The sequence below is a fragment of the Leucopleurus acutus genome (assembly GCF_964270905.1).
Source record: "Leucopleurus acutus genome assembly, chromosome: 11".
NCBI classification, from domain to species: domain Eukaryota; kingdom Metazoa; phylum Chordata; class Mammalia; order Artiodactyla; family Delphinidae; genus Leucopleurus; species Leucopleurus acutus.
In genome coordinates this window covers 58656646-58679139 of record NC_139152.1, presented here as the reverse complement: position 1 = coordinate 58679139, position 22494 = coordinate 58656646, and the positions used below count along the sequence as shown (strand labels likewise).

General features: G+C 35.1%; 1 protein-coding gene across 3 annotated transcripts in view; it reads right to left on the bottom strand.

The window, feature by feature from the left end:
- Positions 1 to 22494, bottom strand: part of TBC1D15 (TBC1 domain family member 15) — a 65746-nt gene that overhangs the window by 5049 nt on the left and 38203 nt on the right. The window contains exons 6-15 of one of the 3 annotated variants that reach the window (XM_082850602.1): positions 21911 to 22013; positions 20880 to 20930; positions 20375 to 20572; positions 19183 to 19311; positions 18101 to 18204; positions 17031 to 17125; positions 12200 to 12316; positions 6636 to 6736; positions 2753 to 2852; positions 1906 to 2003 (exon numbers count right to left, since the gene is read on the bottom strand). In XM_082850602.1, the coding sequence (XP_082706728.1) occupies positions 1906 to 2003; positions 2753 to 2852; positions 6636 to 6736; positions 12200 to 12316; positions 17031 to 17125; positions 18101 to 18204; positions 19183 to 19311; positions 20375 to 20572; positions 20880 to 20930; positions 21911 to 22013 (1096 nt within the window). The remainder of the gene's footprint in view (positions 1 to 1905; positions 2004 to 2752; positions 2853 to 6635; positions 6737 to 12199; positions 12317 to 17030; positions 17126 to 18100; positions 18205 to 19182; positions 19312 to 20374; positions 20573 to 20879; positions 20931 to 21910; positions 22014 to 22494) is intronic. The other 2 variants (XM_082850603.1, XM_082850604.1) reach the window with 2 other exon arrangements.

Below are 22494 nucleotides of genomic sequence, written 5' to 3'. Positions count from 1 at the left end.
GTAGTCCACTCTTTTTCTAGTTAAGAAATGAGGTGTGGGGAAGGAAAGTCTTACTTTTACCTACAAAGTAACTATTATATTAATAGTTAATATAATATTAACTATTATATGAATATGATGAGTTCCAAATGTGGCTCTTTAGGTAACTACAGTAACATTGAACCTAACCAGTATGATAAATGGTATTAACTAAGGAGCCACAGTCATGAGGTTAAAGTGTAAGGGCCAGAGGTATTTTCAGTATTTTTCTGAACCTTCAGTTTTTCACTTTTAAATCATCTTCAGTCTCGGTGGGGCGGGGGGGGGGGGGGTTCAGGGGAGCTAAATCATGGGAATAAAGATTCAGTTATACACTGCATGGAATTAAAAACACCCAGAGGTAGCTCTACATTCTAAACATCATATTATATAACTCAGAATATCTCTGACAAAAACTGAATTGACCACCCAAAATTTATACCCAAATGTATAAAACATTTGATCAATAGCTGCACTTCTTCCTAAGTATAGCCAATGCCCTAAAACTTAAGTTCTTAATTTCCCCCGGTTAATGTACCTAATAATATCTTTTTTAGAAAGATCAAAAGAGCCATGTAAACACTATTATTAAAGCATACCTGAAATGTTTTTACTTCTTTTACCAGAAGTAAATTAAGCAGAATAATTTTCAGACTAAATCCAATTCTTAAAAGTTTAATTACAATGCAATTAACCTCAAAAGTTTCATTAAAAGTTCCAATTTATTTGGTAAACACAGACTAAGGAGTTATTACAGCTATGTTGATAATTTTTTAAAAAGAAGTTGAGATAACAATTTAATAAAATTGATTAACTTTAAAATATGATTCTGGGTCAAGAACATGTGCGTTTTCCTTCTAATTTCAAACAAAGAAAGTGATCCTCCATAACGTGGTGATCCTTCAATCAGTGCATCACCTTCTCTAATGGCAGCACAGTCACCAGAAGTACAGGAATCAATTTCCAGGTGTAAAAGCTTCAGGGTGCCCACTGTATACAAGTCTATTTATTATCCAAACAGATTATTTCCCCCATTCTTTCCTTGGGAATATTTCTGTCATCTTTACTTTTATAAAGATAAGGCATCAAGCAGTCATTATACCAATATTCTATTTCAAAAGCACATCCATCTGTTAACTTAACAATTAATAGATGTATAAGAAGAAAATAATAATTTTGTTTTTCATCAAGAGTTGCCCTGGGTGCAAGAGGGAATAAAAGGATATAAACCAAAAACATGATCATGAATATCCTCTAGAGAGGGGAAGAGGGAAATGGGGCTTGGGGTGGTGATTAAAGATATGAGCTATATCTTTAAATACTTTTTGTCTTGGAAAGAAAGAGAAAAAACCAGAAGTGAATACGGCAAAATATTTACATATGTTATGTTAAATGTGGATAGTGGGATATTTGTTATATTATTCTTAGTATTCTGCTGTAACTTAAAGTTCTTTAAAAAAGCAAAACACAAGTCAGTTCCCTCCCAATATTTCAGACTACAAATAAAGTACTATCTCAATTGACTGGCCTGCCAAAACTTCCTTAACTCTATTCAAATCTACACCCAAATGTGGCAGGGCCTCACATAAAGTCAAGCCTTCCAAGGAAAGAACACAGGCACAAGTGGTCCAGAGAACTGGTTCTGGGAAACTCACTGGCACCCAATCGCACAAGGATTTGATTTACAGAAAAAAGCTCCAAAGACCACACATTCATTTCAAGATGGTTAATTTTTTTTTTTTTTAAGGAGAGACCACAAACCATTAGAATTTTCAGAACGTAACTGCTTTAGAAATTTCAGTCAAGATATTATAATCCATTTACACTCTACAGATACAAAATGTTTCCATAAAAAATATTAATTTTTACAATAATTTAAGAACTTACCTCCCATAATCGAAGAATATCTAGAAAACTAAATTCCCTTTTAAATCTGATTAAAAGCCATCTGAAGCAAAAATAAAGGTATCCAGAGTCCTGGGATTCTACACAGAAAAAAATATATATATGGCTTACTCATGCTAATTATCTCAGAATACAGTGACCTATTTCAAACTCAAGTTTTTCTATTCATCTTAGGCTATTAAAAGTCCTATAAATTTAATTGCCTTCTACTAATTCAAGGAAACAATTTAAATTTGCAGGCTAACTTCTTTAAAAGAAAACCACCAAATAACAACAAATACAGTTGACCCTCCATATCTGCAGGTTCTGCATCCGTGGATTCAACCAATCATGAATGGAAAATTTTTGGAAAAAAAAAATTTCCAGAAAGTTCCAAAAAGCAAAACTTGAATTTGCCTTGCCTAGCAACTATTTACATAGTCTTTACATTGTATTTACAACTATTCACACAGCAGTTATATTGTGTTAGGTACAATAAATAATCTAGAGATGATCTAAAGTCTACAGGAGGATGTGCATAGGTTATATGCAAATACTGCACCATTTTATGTAAGGGACTTGAGTATCCTCAGGTTTTGGTATAGGGGTGGCGGGTGGGTCCTGGAACCAATCCCCCACAAATAATGAGGGACAACTATAATTCACTTTATAAATAAACTGTTTTAAGGCAAAATTATACAAGGACTGTTTGGTCCCACACTTTTATTCCTCAGAGGAACCCAGGCAACATTGGTAGAGTATATACATCTTTAAAAGAGCTCTTTACATTTTTTCTCTGTTAGTATTACCTTACAATTTGCTGGGTATAGTTTTGTTTCATTAAACTTACCTAAGTAACTGCAAAATCCACTGTCCAACAATCGAAGTAAGGTACTTAGCTGAATTAGCTGGGTCTTCATGCCTTGCATTTGTTCTTCAAAATTTTGATGCTTTAAAAAAATAAATGTTATCACATAAGTTATATTTAATAAATATTTTACAGTACATAATCACCGATAACTATGCCATGAATATAATGACAAATGCTGGATTTATACCACACTGGTTATATTTTTAAATCACAACTAATTAAAATGCTAAAGCAACATCAAAAAGGAGGAAAGAGAAACTTGGTCTCAAACTAAGAATTATTTTTTCCCTCTATTCATTTTTTTTTAGATAAAGAATAATGCAGAGACAGCAGGGGTAGACTGACTGATATATCAATACTTATTTCTTACGTCAAATAAGAGACTTGGTGAATGGAACACACATTGGAAAATAGACTTTTATCAAATCACTTCACTGTTAAATATTTCTTCAATTTAACATATGAAATAAAATTAATTTTAGCTTTAACATATCATGTTAAAGAATTAGCTAATTATTTCTTAGATTTGATGACATTAGGGAATCTATGAAGTCAAAACCATTTCATAACAACACTAACACAATCTATGCATTTTGCACTTTAAATTCCCCCATAAGTGTAAAGGCTATATGATGTGTGATATTGCAACAGACTGCATACAGGAGCGGATATGCAAGTCAGCTGTGTTCTATTAAACTAAACTACTAAACTAAACATTAAAGAAAATGAAAAATAATCCCTCTTCTCAGTAAACTGTTTTGGAAAAGTTATTTTTCATTAAAAAAAAATGTATGTATACCAAGATGTAGCATTTTTAGATGAATGAATAAATATTTATAAATTTCCTAGCATTAATTTTTCATATGACAAACATCAATAGATATAACCCACATAAACAAAAGCTCTTGGAAACCTCAATAATATTTAAGAGTGTGAAGGGGTCCTGAGATCATAAAGTTTGAGAACTACTGTGGTTACACATGTTTTAAATAATCTTTGAAGTTTAACAGATTCCCTACCAACACTTCAGTCAAGATTTGGGGATGGGGAGTGCACCAAAATAAAGGCTTCTTAGATGATTCTGATCCCTTTAACCCTAGTGTTCTAACCCCTTTATGGTGAACTACTGCCCTAACCTTTGTGAAAGCCTAAGAACAACATCCCCTCCTTCACACTTCTTTTTTCATTCCTGAGACAATAATAGTGCTTTATTAGAAGTATCCATCTGATTAGAAACCATTCATTCCTGGTAAAAAAGAATTTTGAAAATTAAGGGCTACTGATTCTCAATAAAATGGCTTCTCTTCAGTGATTTAAATAGTTTAATTAGTGAACGAAATAGTTTAACAGACTAACGCAAGCCTTTGGGATATAGTTTCTTCACATTTCCCACATGGAACTATAAGGGAAAGGCAGAATTAACTCTTTGATTAACAGCATAATTTTTGTTGTGACATGACCAAAAGCTAAAATTGGTTTGGAAGTACCAACATGGCATAGCCACTGCTACCCACTCTGCTATAAAAAGCAGCACTCCCAAAATGACAGAAGCCGACTTCAGAAAAGTAGCTACTCCTGGAGAAAGGGCAATGAGGTCAACAGTGGATATACACAGGGCATCAAGTGTAACTGTAAATAAATATGTGTGTGCATACGTATACATAGGAATGCACATATGCATGCATGTATAAATATATGTATATGTACATGTATACAGGTATGTGTGTGTGTATATATATGGATGGGGGTGAGAAGGAAGGGTGGGACAAAACTATATGGCAAAATGAATGGTGGCTATAAGAAAGTTCGTCAGATCGTTCTGCAAATATTTCTATATTTCGAAAACAAAGTCTATGCCTAGACCTACATTAGATGTGAGTAAATATCAACAAAATAAATCTACAGACACTGAATTCAGCCTCACTAAAGTAGTTAAAACTTATGTTAAATAAATCCATAAAACAAAAAGGAGTCAAACAGCAGCACAGATTCAAGGACACCAAAACAATAGCAATGCAGTGAAAAATAATTGTGCGGATTATTTTGATTGTAACTTATTGCCCTTTCATTCAAATATTATGAAGCAAAAGATGTTAGTAGACAATATATTAAGAGATCTTTTTAGAATAAAGACTAGAAAAATCCCCAGACCATTCTCAATGGAAAAGGCAAACAGAAAACATTTACTGTGAAAGAGACAGAACAAAGAACTTGAACCTTGACAAATAGACTGTGAAGTGGTACACTGCAGATGTTCAGAAAGTAGTCTTTACATTTGACACCTAAATACATGCACACATATGCATGTATGTATGTATTTGGCACCACAAGCCAATATATTTGAACATGCCAATATTAGCTCAGTTTTATGAAAACTATTACTGTAAAACACTAAATAACGTGTGTTTGTGCTAATTCTTGGAATACCTACTGTAAGTAGAGGTCTAAACTAAGCACTGGGGAAATATTCATGTGTTTATTCTACAAAAATCTGTTGAACAAAAACTTCATGTCAGGCATTAGGAAAATTCTGGAAGCATATCAGAGAACTAGTTAAACAAAGACATGACCCCTTTATCAAGGTGCATACTAGCTCTAGTGAAAAGAGGATAAACAACAAAAACACAAGGAAAGCAGACAACAGTTTCTACACAATTAGTTATCAGTTGTACAGACCTTTATAACAAATGCCTCAGGGTTCTAGAGCACCTGGGAGTAATTGGAACTAAGAAGGCAGGTAAAATCAATCAATCAAAAAGGTAAGGAATACAAACTATGATATTACCATATTACTGCAATTAATAATCTTTCCAAATAATCCAAAAACATTAATTCATGGTATCTTATCAAGTATGGAAAAGAACTAGGAGAAGTGAGGATGAGTTGGAACCATGGATAAGAGACTTGAGGAAACAGATAAAATTGGGACAAATTAGAAGGGGAAACAAAAAACAGGCAAGCGAGAGAGGAAGAATAGAAGTAATCAAAAAATAGAACTAATCAAAAAATTTCACATCTGTATCCCAGACTCTCCACTACAGGGAAACATTTTATATGACTACATATTCAAATCTTTATTCCCTTGCAAGCAAGCCATTTCAATATCCAACCATCAAGGCCCAGCATCAAGTATATTTATTTTACTTTGAAACAGTACAGTGACCTATGTAGTCAGGTCTTTGGATTTCATATGCTTTTATATGCTCTTAGCCCCTTTGCTTTTTTTTCCCCCTTTCTAATAGATTACTTGAGAAGACTGTTCTATTTTCCTGTTAATACTGTACTATTGTCCTAGAACTCTGTCTTCAAGATGTACCAATGATAATAGATAAAATGTTCCTTATAATAATATGTATATATAGACACAGTTCAACTCTAATAATCGCATGCTTAAGAAAAAAACTAAGAAGCTGTCAACGTTACAAATAGTTCAAACACATCTGGAGAAAAATCAGCCACTATAATGACAAAATACAAAATGTTCACAAAAGGTAAGGATATTACTTGGCATGACTAAGCTTTATCTCTGAAACAGATGATATGAAAGTTCAACTACTTCACAAGAACTGAAATCATCTATTTCATCAATATTCTATAATGACTCATGGTTCTTCTGCAGATCATAAGCATTTACCAATATTAAATCCTGATTATTCCTGTTCTATAGGCACTTACTATCTACTTTTTGTATTAAAAACAATACCAGCATTTCCAAGCCTCTTGAAAAGGCTATTTAAAAAAGAAACAAACAACATAGAGCAGTTTTTTTAAGTTCTACCATAATTGGCTAAATATAAACATCAATCTTATAAGATTATTATGCAACTAAAATTTTCAGAATTAGTTTGGAATGGAACCTTACCATTTGGTCCATGTAGGAGGCAAAGCACCAAAAGGCATCTACTTCATTTTCCATCACATATAAAAGAGGGGAAAGTAAGTCACTCATTCCTTGCACATATCCTAAGAAGAACAGAAAAAACTAATCATATCTCTAAAAACCTAAGCTTTATGTATCCATCTGTGCATACCACCACCATTTCACTTAAAACTGCATCGTTTTTCTTGGTTTCAGAAACTGGTCGATACTGATGTTTTTAAACAATGAGCAGGAAATCTAGCAATCAGGTGAGAAAGGTGAGTTGTTTTGTACTGAGACGTCAACAGATACATAACTGCTAGTATGTGTCTTAGTGTAGATATCATTATCAAGGGAGGGTAATATTATTAAAAAATAATGTGCAAAAGCATTATGATAAAGAAGAGGGTTGAAGGGAAACCCAGAGGAATATCAAATTTAATAAATATTAAAAAAAAACGTCAAAGGGAAGAAAGCTGCAAGGCCAGAGTAGTCAACCACCACCAAACTAGGATGAATAAGCCCAGTAAAATAAGAACTAAAAAGGGTCCAACTGCTTTATCAACCAGACACTGGTAATCTACCCAAAAGGAATCACAACAAAATTACCTCTTTTAAGTGGTTGTATTTATGTTCTCTTTTTTTTTTCCTTTTGCTGTTACTCTAGACCCAACCAATGCTAGCAAATGGGCTTATTTAATCCAATCAATATTTTGTACCTAAAGCTACCATCTTAACCACCTTTCTCTTGTGCTCTTATAATTTCTCATCATGACACTAATTTGCAGCGTTAGATTAAAAGAAAAATTGGAAAGTTAAAGAATCAGGCCCCTCACTTAAAAAACAAACAAAAAATCTTAGTTTTGCTTTTCACCTGACCATGTCAAATGTCTTATTTTTTAGTTCCATCTTATAAACTTCTCAATTTTCTTAACTGTTTTACAATTAGATTTCAGACTTAAGATACAGATTCTTGAATCCACAAAGGGACAAGAGCTCTTAACTAAGCCTTTTCACATACATATCATTCAACTTTGGTAACTTTTGTACATTCATTAAAGTTACATAGAGATTTTTTTTCCCCAGTGATAGCTTGGGAAGTCTGCGGAAAACATACAGTCTTTCATTCGCAGGACCAACACTTACATTCTTATCGTTCACCAATATCTGTGTGCAATGAAGCCATTTAAAACAGTATACATTTTTAAAAGGGAGGGGATACTTCTGCTTGCAGTTATACATAATTTTACATCACTCTTCCTATTCTGGAAGACAACTTTAAAAATGACCCCAGGAAGCATGTAAGCCAGTCTCTTGAGAAAACTCAGATTAAAAGTATAACAGAAAGAGACAGTTCACTTCAGGATCTCCTTACACATAAAAGTTTAGCTCTATCTGCTCTTAGGCTCTACCCTGTTGAAATGGAGCAGGACCCTACGGTCCTTGCACCCCACATCCTCAACCTGCCTTTTGTCTGTGGAAAAACTTTAGCCAAAGAATAAGTTTAATCAGAGAACTGAGAAAATGCTGAAACAAAGGAAAACAGTCAAAGGAGACCAAATAATAATAGTTCAGTCATTAAGCAGTCAAGGATCTTTAGTTCCTTCTTAAGGGCTGTAGATAATATTCTGAGCCATATCCTGTGAGCTGTCTTAAAGAAACTGAAACCCCCAGCAGGTGGAAGAAGTTAACTACATGATGACCAGGCTGCAGCCATGAGCTGCCACAATTCTGAGAACTGGCCTCAAAGAAATGGAAACAAACCGACCCTAGAACTGAAGATTAACTGTACCTAAAACAATCAAGATGATGCTGATCAGACCACTGATGACCAATTTCAAGATGACTGTCAGAGCTGACTGTGCTGTTTCTGCACATAGCCCCCTCCCTCCGTCTATAACAGCTCTTGCCCACTGACTGTCAGTGGTGGGAGTCGGCCTCTGGACAGACGTCTGCCCTTACCACCCCCCGACCCCCACACTGACAGTATCCAAAACAAAACAAACTTTCCTTTCCGCCAACCTGGCCTCTTTATTGGCTTTTGAGCAACAAGCAGCCGGACCCCACTTTCAGTTACAATACCATCTACTGCTACGCCTAATCCCTCCCAACCTCACTATGTCTACACTACACCCTGCGGAAAAGTATGTCTCTACGCACGTTAGCACACACACAAAAAAACTTAGGTTCCCATGGCAGGTATCCAATTATTACAGTACCAAACAATGGAGTTACCAAGACATTTAGAGAAAAGTGCTAGAAAAAATGGCATACGACATGATATCTAAATGTAAGCATTTATACAAATTTATTACAGATGCTTTTTTAAAAATAATACATACGACATGATTAATTCTGTGTGTCAACTTGAGTGGGCCACAGGATGCCCAGATGTCTGGTTAATCATTATTTCTGGGAGTATCTGTGAACGTGTTTCTAGAAGAGATTAGCATTTGAATTGGTGAACTGATTAGAGCAGATGGCCCTCAGCAATGTGAGGAGGCATCACCCAATCCACTGAGGACCTGAATAGAATAACAAGATGGAGGAAGACTGAATTTGCTCTCTGCTTGGCTGGTTGAGCTGAGACAGCGCTTTGCCCTCAGTGCTCCTGGCTCTCATGCCTTCAGACTCAGGACTAGCATCTACACCACTGGCTCTCCTGCTCTCAGGTCTTTAAACTACACCACCAGCTTTCTTGAGTCTCCACCTTATAGATGGCAGACTGTGGGACTTTTCAGTCTCCATAATCACATGAGCCAGTATCTTATAAGAAACCTTTTTTTTTCTTTATTCTTTCCCTGACTAATACAACACTTTTAAGAAAGAATAAGTAGGTTAGAAGGAAGACTAGACTGTTATCATCAGAACTTTCCTACATGGTAATGACACAGTGAAAGCAATGACAAATATAAAAGCTAAACCAATTAAAGCATGAAGGAAATTTATGTGAATTCAACAAAGTGGAAAAGAGTACCACTTTCCTGGGTCTGACCACATATAGTCTGTAACAGAAATATTTCAAAGCATGCTGTTCGAAAGGTTTACAAAGCACCTTTCCTCTGGGGGGGGGGGGAAGTGCTTTATTATAAAGTTATAATGAATAAAAATTTCTAAGAAGCTAATTTAATCCTTTAAGTCTTCAGCTTTCATATGGGATCACTACCATAAAGTTTTAGTTAAAGCAAGCAGTCAAATTAATCTTCATATTCTTGTTGCTTTTAATCTATTTTATTTTATACATGATGTTCTTTGGGGTATGTCATGAGTTGTGGGTGTGGAATTAGTGTACAAATTCCTTTTAATTAAAGAAAGATTAAAGCTGTTTAAATTAGCATTCAGTGATGCTCAAATTCTGCACTAGTGCTGACTGATGTACATCTTAATCAGCACTACTACAATTTCTGAAGTAGTTCCCCAAAATTATTTTCATAGCAAAGTTGTTTCAGTGTGGAGGTGTGAGAAATGAACTCCTTACCATCCTAGCGTACACATTCTTAAAGAGAAAAAAAAATTTCATCTATATACAGGTGAACATTCCAGGTTAACTGAAGCTTATTCGGTTATTAGAGGATCAATTTTATTTTTTTAAATCTTAAGAGGTGGAAATCATTTTTTTTTTTAACTAGACACTCTCCTGCCTTCTTACATACAGTATTTTGAGTATAATTTAACCTTTTACTGCTTATTCAGGATCAGATTATGAACATACACTGTAAAAAAAAAAAAAAGATACCTCCCATAGAAACAACTTAGATATAGTGTCTGCACTAACTAAAAATTACTCTTCCTTGAGTTCTTCTGTCTGCTTTTGTTAATTTTTATCTTCTTCCTCACTATTAATGAAACTATATTCAACACAAATACACCTACATCTCATCTATGGGCTAAGAAGCCAAACAACTCAATAGGAAAGAATCAACTATAAGAGTAAATTTACAGCCCGGATTACTTTGCTATGAGTAAAAAGCAAGAAATTTGGTCCAGTGCTTTATGAAAACTACCCTGGCTTCTCCCAAGGCCAGAGTTCTTAATAAAATCCCTGGGTATGTTTCAAATAACTTAAAGTATTTGACTGGAAAGAATGTGGGGTTAATATAGACAAACGGGAACAGCAATTTATCCAAATAGCTGGTCTGGGACTCAGTTCCTGAAAAAACTGACCATTCAGGAACTCCTTCTAAGAATATGCATTAATTCCTATCTCAAAATTACCAACTTAGAGTACAGGGCAATGCCTCTTGTTCCCTAGGACGACAGCCCTATTCCCCACAGTGGTTAACAGAAACTAAAATGGCAATGGGTCAGGGTGCTGAATGTATAGAGGTAAGAATGCCAGGCTGCAATAAAGACCTGGGTCTCTACCCCCAGTCCAATATTTACTACTTGTACAACCCTGAGTCACAGTCTAAATCAATATAACTTTACTTATAAAGTGGGGATTGTTTCCCCACTTCTTCAAAAGGCTTCTAATAGAATCAAAATTGAAATCAAAATTAAGTAATAACAGCACTCTGTAACCTGAGAAGCACTCTACTAATATTTTCAACAATCCAATTTGAGGCTCACTATAGGTGTGACAGACAGGACTGGCTACATTTCACATTTTAAAGAGAAATCTGTGATATTCAACTACTGTCACCAGAGGCTGATGCCTCAAGATCCACAACAGAGTTTACATCTTCCCCTAACTTACATATAAGAATCCAAAAGGAATTCTTTTGGATCAAGTTCTCTTGTCCCTTAAAATATTGGTTCCTTAGGCTTTCTATCCCTTAGCATCGCTTCCCCATGCAATCCCCCCAACTCCCACCACCAACCCCAGTCTTTCCAACCCATTCTTGGTAGAAAACAGACTAACCAAGAAAAGAGAGTAAAGCTCCACACGCCCTAGATAATTATATGCACCATTTGTCTATAATATCAAATCAGCATTTTTCTTCACAAGGGATAAGCCTATCAAAAAAAGGTTCCCAAACTTTCTCAATTCACAGTACCCTTAGTGCCTCAGGAATTGTTTTCCAAGGCACCCCTAGGCTCAAAAATATTACTAACAATTTCCATTTATTAAACAGATCCAAACAACTTAATTAATATTTATATCCTATTTAACTTAGCACCTGTTGGGCACTACACTACTCAAAACCTTGGAATCCAATTGGATGCCACCATCCTCATCTATTTTCACACAGTACTTGCTTATCACGGCAAGGCCAAAAACTCTGCTTTGTAAAGATATAACTTCATCAGAAGGAGTCTGGTGATCTAATGATGAAACCCTGAACTACTCCAGTTAGTAGTTAGAGCAGTGTCCTACAGATGTCACTATATTTCCCTCAAATATTTAAAATATCCCACATTGTCCCCATGAGTTTGCATGAGCAACCCAGTGCTCCTTGGTGCACAATTTGGGAACCAAAGCCTTTTAAGTTTCCAGTCCCCTGTGGAACACCCCTATAAAAACTAGGCCACAGAACTATTTACATGTTCCTAACAGGTTAATAAATTTAAATTCTAAAATAAACATACATAATATCTTTAAATTCGGATGTTAGAGGAGAACTTACCTAAATCAAAATCATACATACAGTAGGTCATCAAAATGTCATGAAGCAAAATCAACCCTGGATTATCTTGGCCTTCATAAAACTTGTTTGTTCGATCTGTTCTGTTAACATCTTTTTCTGAGGAAGAAAATCATCACATATTTGAAAACCTTTAGAATAACAGATTTTTATAAAGCTCACATCTTACAAGTACAGAGTTATTCTTCTTGTTATTAATCTTACTCTCTTGCCAAGCTTTTAAAATGAAAAAATTCATCAAATTCCATTTCAGATATGCAATAAAGTAACATTTTGGAATTTTTTTCCGAAGTCAGTCAACCTCCTCTTGGGTATATTTTTAAATATTTTTCAATTTTTATCTAAACATAGAAATCTTTTAATTGAATAGCAGGAAATACATCCAATTAATTAAAACCAACACCAAGTAATAGTTCACATTAGTTAGCAATAAAAATGCCAGTCATGGGCTTCCCTGGTGACCCTGTGGTTAAGAATCTACCTACCAGTGCAGGAGACATGGGTTTGAGCCCTGGTCCAGGAAGATCCCACATGCCACGGAGCAACTAAGCCCGTGCGCCACAACTATTGAGCCTGCACCCTAGAGCCCGTGAGCCACAACTACTAAAGCCTGAGCGCCTAGAGCCTGTGCTCTCTGCAACAAGAGAAGCCACCACAATGAGAAGCCCGTGCACTGAAACAAAGAGTAGCCCCCGCTCACTGCAACTAGAGAAAGCCCCTACAGCAACGAAGACCCAAAGCAGCCAAAAACAAATAAATAAAATAAATTTATATATATAAAAAATGCCAGTCATGAATACATGTGATAGGCAGTATTATTTGAAAACAGTAATGAAAAAAGTTACTATGCAATCAAGTGTAATCAAACAGATTTGTTTCATTCATAATTGCTTCATTCATTATGAGAAGTACTGTCAACTTCTTTGTCATGTTCCATAACCATCTTTAGGACAAATTACTTCTTCATTCTCATATATACACTATTCAGTTTACATATAAAATAAATAAATAAATAGTTTACATATAAAATAAGCAATCTATTTTCATTTTGGAAAAAAAAGAAAATCCACATTTTTCTGGAAATGATTTTAAGACATTAAAAACAGTTTTAGAAACATCACCAGGCGTGTATCTCAAGTTGTACTGACAATTCAATTAATAAACACTGATACCTGCTAGATGCATCTTGTGAAACAACTAAAAAGGCATTCCCCAAACTTCAATCCCTCAGTAAATTACGAAAAAATAATTTAAAGAAATTTAAAGTGATTAATTTACTCTATAATCAATTTTGTTTAAAAGTTATAACTGTCCTCTCCCCCCATTAAATTTAATAATCTGAAAACATTCTCAATAATTGTTGTGAAGAGATGAGGAGGTATTTTTCAACAAAGCAATCTAAACTCATGACATGAGTTTAGATTCTATAAGGGCATTTTAAAAATCAGCAGAACAATATTCTAGCTTTTTGTTGAGCTATCTTAAAATAGCTTAATAAATATAAATATAGCATATATCTATAGAACTGTGAATACATTTTTCAAACAAGGAAAAGCAATACCAAAAAATCATGCTACAAATGTCAAATTTTATTTAAAAACACCAAAATGTTTCATTCTCATATCATAGTTGATAGAGGTACATGATAAGTTATTTTTTATTAACTCAAGCACAATTTACATAGTCATAATGCCAATATAGAATATCTGCCTTAATAGGTGTTTTAAACACAGTAAAAAGTTATTTGTGCCCTCATGAACTATCTGTCTCTCTTTCCTCTTGTACAGTTATTTAGTACTGACATGCCAGGCAGAAAACAAAAAGGTATCAACAATGATATCAAGGGACTTCCCTGGTGGTGCAGTGGTTAAGAATCCGCCTGCCAATGCAGGGGACATGGGTTCGATCCCTGGTCCAGGAAGATCCCACATGCCATGGAGCAACTAAGCCTATTCGCCACAACTACTGAGCCTGCGCTCTAGAACCAGGGAGCCACAACTACTGAAGCCCGTGCGCCTAGAGCCCATACGGTAGTTCTATTTTCAGTTTTTTGAGGGACCTCCATACTCTTTTCCATAGTGGCTGCACCAATTTACATTCCCACCAACAGTGTACAAGGGTTCCCTTTTCTCCACATCCTCACCAACATTTGTTAGTTGTGGTCTTTTTGATGATAGCCTTTCTGTCAGGTATGAAGTAGTATCACACTGTGGCTTTGATTGGCATTTCTCTAATGGTTAGCAATGCTGAGCATCTTTTCACGTGCCTATTGGCCATCTGTATGTCTTCTTTGGAAAAATGTCTACTCAGGTCTTCTGCCCATTTTTTAATTGGTTGCCTGGTTTTTTTGAGCTGTTTATATATTTTGGATATTAACCAATTACCAATCCCATCATTTACAAATATTTTCTCCCATTCAGTAGGTTGTCTTTTCATTTTGTCAATGGTTTCCTTTGCTGTGCAAAAGCTTTCAAGTTTAATTAGGTCCCACTTGTTTATTTTTGCTTTAGTTTCCTTTGCCTTAGGAGACAGATTCAAAAAAATATTGCTACAATTTATGTCAAAGAGTACTCTGCTTATGTTCTCTTCTAGGAATTTTTATGATTTCACACCTTACATTTAGGTATTTAATCCATTTTGAGTTTATTTTTGTATATGCTATGAGGAAATGTTCTAATCTCATTGTTTTATACGTAGCTCTCCAGTTTTCCCAGCACCATTTATTGAAGAGACTGTCTTTTCTCCATTGTATATTCTTGCCTCCTTTGTTGTAGATTAACTGACCTTAAGTGCATGGGTTTGTTTCTGGGCTCTCTATACTGTTCCACTGATCTATGTGTCTGTTTCTGTGCCAGTACCATGCTGTTTCAATAACTGTAGCTTTGTAGTATAGTCCGAAGTCAGAGAGCATAATACCTCCAGCTTTATTCTTTTTTCTCAAGATTGCTTTGGCATTTTGGGGTCTTCTGTAGTTTCACATTAATTTTAGGATTATCTGTTCTAGTTTTGTGGGAAAATGTCATACATTTTCAACCTCTTCTCGCTCTCTCCTCCTTCTGGGACCCCCATAATGCAAATGTTGGTATACTTCATGTTGTCCCAGTGGTCCCTTAAATTGTTCTCATTTTTTAAATTTGTTTTTCTTTTTGCTGTTCTGATTGGATGATTTCCATTATCCTATCTTCCAGACCACTTACGTGTTCTTCTATATCAGCCAGTCTGCTATTAATTCCTTCTAGGGTGTTTTTCATTTCAGTCACTGTATTCTTCAGTTCTGATTCTTTTTTTATATTTTCTAGCTCTGTGTTAAAATTCTCACTATGTTCATCTATTACTTTCCTTACTTCAGCTAGCATTCTTATTACTAATACTTTGAATTCTTTATCTGGTAAATTGTTTATTTCTATTTCATGACTGTTTTCAGGGGTTTTCTCTTACTCTTTCGACTGAGACAAATTCCTATTTTCTCATTTTGCTTAACTTTCACCTAGTTTCATAGAGAAATCGTTTAAAGGTGTCATTATGTGGGAGAACCCCTATACAGTTAGCGTGTGCCCAGTGGCTTTGGAGGGAGAGCTGGATTTGACTTGAACACGGGTCACATCTTTCCTGAGAGCATGCTGGTAGCTATCACCTTGGTAGGAGGTGTGGTTGGAGATGAAGGGCCTAGGGCCAGAGCCAGGTGTGACCTGGGACTTCCCCTCTGCTCGGTGGCTGTCACCTCCCTTTTAGGGCCAGGGCCAAGTCCAAGCTCGCTTCCTCCCCTCGGAGTGTGCACCCCCATGTATCTCCTCCACTGGGGACAGTGCTGGAACAGGAAGGGCTGGTGTGGGCATTCCGAGCGTGTAGGGGCATGGGCTACGGTGGTCCAGCAAGGGTCAGACATTCACACTGCTTCTGATGTTCTGCCTGTGTAAGTGCCAGTAATGGCTGCCCCCACCCTGCTCATATGCTGCTTCAGGTCTGAGCTGCTTCTGTGTTTCACAGCCGATCTTCCAAGCGGGGCTGGGGTGTTTGCTTAGCTCAAGCCAGGGTGTGCACTGGGGCGGTCACAGAAAACCAACCAGTCACTTGTACAGTCTTCAATCCACCCCCTCCACCCTGCCTCAGGAGCAAGAAAGCATGTGCACATTCCTCAAGAGCGGAGTCCAGGCTTCCCACAGCCCTCCTGTTAGTCTCACAGTCCTCCAACCAGCCAAGAGGGCTTGTCTTCCCTCTGCTGGACCCCAGGACTGGGGTGTCCAATATGTGGCTCAGACCACTCATTCCCCAAGGAGGCTCTCCATCCATGTAATCTCCCTTTTCCTCTGAGTCTCCTCCCAGGGACACAGGTCCCAACTTCATCACTTCTCTTTCCTTCCCACTCAATATCGTGTGTTATCTTTCTTACTGCACAGGAGTCTTTCTGCCAGTCTCCAGTTAGATTTCAGTGAGAACTGTTCCACATGTAGATGATTTTTGATGTGTTTGCAGGGGAAGGTGAGCTCTGCATCCTCTACTCCACCATCTTGATCTCCTCCTCTCTGAGAGAAAGTTTTATAACCTTTATTATCTGGCCCAAGTTCACAACAATGTCAGCTTTCTTGGAGGGCTAGAGAGCCAGATAGAGGCTTTGCAGCTAGAAAGAGTGCCCAAATCACATTCTGAAGGCTGCCCTAGGAGGTTCTAGGTATTTCTGTGGTAAGAATCTTTGCCACAAGCCTCTGATTTTTCATTTGGGCCCTAACTCTGTAGTATATACGTGCATTTCTTAAATCTTATCAACACTTCCATGCAACCCTCTCATGCATTTTCAAAATTAAGAAAAAATTACCAATAAGACTTCTATAATCTCTTAACCTCGAATTTCTCTTCTCTTGTTCCTCGCTGACAGATTTCCACTGTAGTTTCATTCTGAAGTATTCATCACTATAGAAAACAATTTTATACCAAAAAAGGTTATTTGAACACCTAAAAAACAAATTTAATGTATCAAAGCATTTATGGTGCTAGTGAGATGTAAATTTATAAATATGATAGTGAAATGTTTAAAGTTACAATCAAAGGAAAAATAAAATAACTTTATACACGTCATAAACTTTATTTAAACTACTAGAATAATTTAGATATGATTTTAAGGAAACATTTACTTCAGTCCTTAATATCAGAACTAAAATTATTCCAGTCATTAAATACTTTAGCCACTAAAGTTTCCAAATAATTACAAACCTATGAGATTTTTTTTTTTTTAATGTGACATGAGAGTACCATTTTCCAACCAGTTTACTACAGAAACTTGTTGATGTGAAAATGTCTTAGAAGGACTGGCAAACATGTTGAAAAAAAAAAGGACTGTCTGAATTTGAATATACACATAATGATTGAAAGTGAGCTTTAAATAAAAGGTTAGACTGACAAACTGGGAATAAGTATACCTGGGAAGTTGGTCTGTGTTTCTTTTCAAGTCTGATAATTACTTAAAAATAGAAACACAATTCCAAAAAAAAAAGGCCAGTTTATGTTATAAGAGCACCAGGAAAATAATTTAAAGGTAATTAACCTAAATAGCAAATACAATTATGAGCCATTTTTATAATTTCATAATAAATTGTAAAAATGAATCAAGATAAATGAGATATATTTTAAAATCTATATCTTAGTATGCTTAAAATGTTTATACAAGGGGACTAGAATTTTTTTTACCATCATTCTATATATTCACTAATGTAACTGCAATGAAGTCCCTTTAATAAGTGTTTCTGGTTTGAAATTATCTATAGTGCTCACAATATTTAAATTAAAAAGATGAAAATAAAAATATGTTCCCTTACCCTAGTCTATTCCACTTTATATGGATGAGTTACTTGGATTTCTTTAATGAGCACACAAAAGACCATTACTTACGTTTTTTGTTTTTGTAATTGAGTTCTTTCCTCTTTGGTACTGTCCCAAGGAAAATAACCCAGAAGAAATTTCCATGCTTGTTTTCTCAACACATGACTAAGTCCCTGAAGAAAACATGCATATTAAACACATTTGTAAAAAATGAATGCAATACTTTAAGTTCACAAAACTTGCACATAAACAGAAAAACTACTATTTAAGAGATAGTTTTATATAGGCATACGTCATTTTATTGCACTTTGCTCTACTACACTTCTCAGGTATTGCATGTTTTATTAAATTGAAGGTTTGTGACAACCCTGTGCCAAACAAGTCTACCAGTGCCATTTTTATAACAGCGTTTGCTCACTTCATGTCTCCACGTCACAGTTTGGTAATTCTCGCAATATTTCAAACTTTTTCTTTACTATTGTATTTGATATGGTGATCTATGATCAGTGATCTTTGATGTTATTGTTATTATTTTTTTTGTTTTGTATTTTTTTAATTAAAATACATATGCTGTTTTCTTAGACATGACGCTATTGCACACTTAATCGACTTAATACAGTATAGTGCAAACATAATTTTCATATGCACTGGGAAATCAAAAAATGTGAGTGACTCGCTTATTTGCAATATTCACTTTACTGCAGTAGTCTGTAACCGAACCCACAATACCTCCGAGGTATGCCTGTACATAAAAATAACTCAATTCAGTAAAAACTACCTTGTTTTTGACTTCCAGATTCTGAAGATGTAAGCAGCTGCCAGAAAGCGTAAACAATGAAGAGTAGACTGTATAGCAGACAGTGGAACTGATTAGTCTTTCTAAACCCAATCCTTACTAGATAAGGGAACTACCACTGAGGAACACAAATGCCTCCTTCACATAACCCACAGAACTTCAAGTAAGAAAGAATACCTTTCCATAGGCTTAATGGTATATCCCTCCAACCCAACCCTCAGGGACATCACGAACACCTCACTCTGTCTTACACGGATTTTAAGGCAACACTCATCAAAAAGGAGTTCATCTCTCCCACCTCCCAAAAGAAAATGAAAACTTGAACACCAACAGTTTAAAATACTAAAGTAATTACCCCTCTAAATATCATCTGCTTCATATTATCTACATTTAAAATTCTTCCTTCAGAATCAATATTCTTAGTCCATTCTTCCAATGATACTGGCTCTCTCCTTTGAACAACAGGTCGTTCGCCCAAATCAATCTAAAACAAAAAGATAAGCAATAAAGAGTACACCTTTAACAAGTGAAATGAAATCAAGGTATATAGAAACTAAAACTAAAATACTATTACTCAGACATAAGTTCTAACATTTCTAATATTTTCCCTTAGTTTCCAATGTTTAGTTTATAAACTGCAATAGCATTCCATACATTTTACCCTCCTACTAAACACACAAATAACTGGGTTATAAATTCAGAAACAAAAAAACATTTGTTGTTTTGGGTTTCAATTACATAAGTACAGAACATTCAACACGTAAATTCTAAAACAGACCCTTCACACTAAATGGTATGCTATATTATTAAAAAAGAGTATTATTCCATTAATCATATTTAAAATTAGCTTTTCTTCCAATCTAAAATTTGTAGCTCTCAGAATTGATTCATGATCCATTAGCTCTACTTGGCATTTTCTACAGCTTTTCATTCAATTAACAGATGTTGGTAATTTTAAAATGCCATTTGCAAGATAAGCCCTTTAATTAAGTACTACAATTGAGATATTTTATAATGTTCTAACTATGTGCAGCCTAGAATTGTAGCAAATTCAAGTCTTGTTGAGCATATATAAAGATTTACCATAATTCAAGGCCAAAATCCATCTTACTTAAAAAAGAAAAGATTCACATAAGAATAAAAGCCCACGAGTAGTGTCCTGACTAGCTGCCTGTGCAGAGTGTCTGAGAAAACAAAAATTACGAAGAACAGAACTAGGGGCAACATGCAAGACTTACTATTTACTCACTGCTATACACTCAATGAAACAAAAACCTGTTCATTATTATCAAAAGGTAATCAAAGAAAGAGATCCAACACTGATGAACAGAGAAGTATAAGTAGTAGCTGATGAAGAAGAAACCAGGAATTTGGTGGCAGGACAAGCATTAGTCGTTAGATATATTAGTGAGCAAAAGTTATAAAGGATTGTGAGAAGAGGCAGGTATGACCAAAATTGAGTTTCTATTTCTATAACATTCAGTACACTTTAAAAAGCATTTCTCCTGCTAAAACACAAGAGCTATATTAATATAAACTCCACTCACTCTTGTGATGACTTCAAATCCTGGTTCTTCTTGCTGATTTATCTTTAAACCTGGAATAGCATCACTAAGAAAATCTGCCATCTCTGAAGGTGGTCGTTGATGTGCAGAAGGATCGCTGCCTCTTAAACTATCAAAAATGTAGTTTGTGACTTTGGAAAATCCTACCATAGTGGCCGTATAAGGGTCCTTTTTAATCTTCTATGCAGTAGAAAGAAAAATATTGGCAAAATTAATTCAGATAAAGAATAAAAATACCTCATGACAGGCAAAAGGGCAAAGGTTTTTAAAGGGGGGGAAATCAGAACTAAAACAGAGCATTCTAAGATTATTTTAAAATTTTATTTTTTTCTGGGAAGAAAAATTTAAATTTTCTAAGCCAATTTTTTCATTTGGTTAAAATAGTACATTAAATAGCAAGCTAATGCTACTGATTGAATTGCAGATAAACACATGATTTGCAGGCTTCATTCAATCTGCACACACCAGAAATATCTGCAGTGCTTACTTTCCACTGATGGACGGCCCACAACAGCTTTCTTCTCTCTAACAGTCCTGCCTTCACAGAAAAAAATATTTCTTGAAGTGGGTAGTACCACACTAGCCTAACACAAAATATTTGATAGCTAAGTTTAAACGCTCACAATATTTAAATATTAGCTGACATTTTAATCTAATTATATAACTGGTGAATCATGCCAACAAGAGTAATTTGTTCTGGACAGTGCTGTCCTAGAAAAGTTTTTCTACTGCTAGAGTTACTTCTAAATCCCAAACTGCCTGCTTATTCATATTTAGCAAAAATAGTTACTTCTTAAAGGTCTATCTTTAAAATGATTATTTTCACAATAAGAAAAACAGTTCCCTCACTTTTTATTTTAATCAGTATTTAGCTCTTTTGTCCTCCCTCCTAAAAAGTTCCCTCTTTATCTTCAGAACCAAAAAGAGATACCATGTGGGACAAAGAAGCACTCAAACATTTGTTGAATGAATAAGTGAATAAATGAATGAGTAAACAAAAATGTCATTAGTTTACATAGCAACCTGAGTGAAAAATAAATTATCTTTATTTCTGCCTGTGTTAAGGGCACATTTTTAGCCAAATGCAAGAATATACTCAAATACTTTAAGAGGAATTAGACTAAACTGACCCCAAATGAACCAACTTAAACATCAAATAAAAATTCAAACCAGATTTTTGCATAAGCTTATCACTGATTAATTCGAAGTGTCTTACCCAGTGACTTTTCACCTAATCAGTGCAAGCTATGATAATAAAAATCTGATGTCCAACTCCAATTATGATAAAGGGGAAAATTGCTGTAAGAGTAATTAAGAACCAAGGAAGCTTCTGAGTCTTACAAACAATATGACACATATTATTCTTTCTATAAAATTACAGAGAATAGTTCCATAAGGTTTACACATGCAGACACTTGCCTCATTCTGTATAATCTCTGAGAAAGTGAGAGGTAGGATGCATATAAAATAATGCGGTCAGACAAACAGATTAATATAAGATAGACTAAGGAAACATACTTGTATTATACCATATGCTGGTTCATCAAGAAGATTTTCAAAAGACTGTGAAAGACTCTTATTCTGACAATTCACAAGAAGTGTTCTTTTGTCTTGCGGAGATCTGTGATAAAAAGAAGGGATTTGTAGAAAACAGTAGCACTCCGCATCAATAACTACCTAAATAATTACTAATGCACAGTTATTTTTCCGTAACAACAACAAAAAACCTTAAATGTCCAGTTCTAAAAGTGTTTCCCATTAATTCAATACTAGCAAGTACTTAGTAACTATCTTAAGTGAGTTCCAAAACTACATGAAACATTAAATATTAAATTAACAAATATAAAAGGGATAAAGTATATTTTTATTCTAGGTAAAGCCAAGAGGACTAAATTATAATGAACCCAAACTTTTGTTTAGAATTATAGTAGAAAATTCTTACAAATATATCTTCCATTATAAGAATATACCTTCTCTTATAAATAAAGTTGAAACACACTTTAGGATTCATCAGTATATATAATATGTACACTACAGGAAAATGTCCTATTTTGAAATGGTTTCCAACTTCACTCCACAGCTTGGTAGTACTTCAATATAAG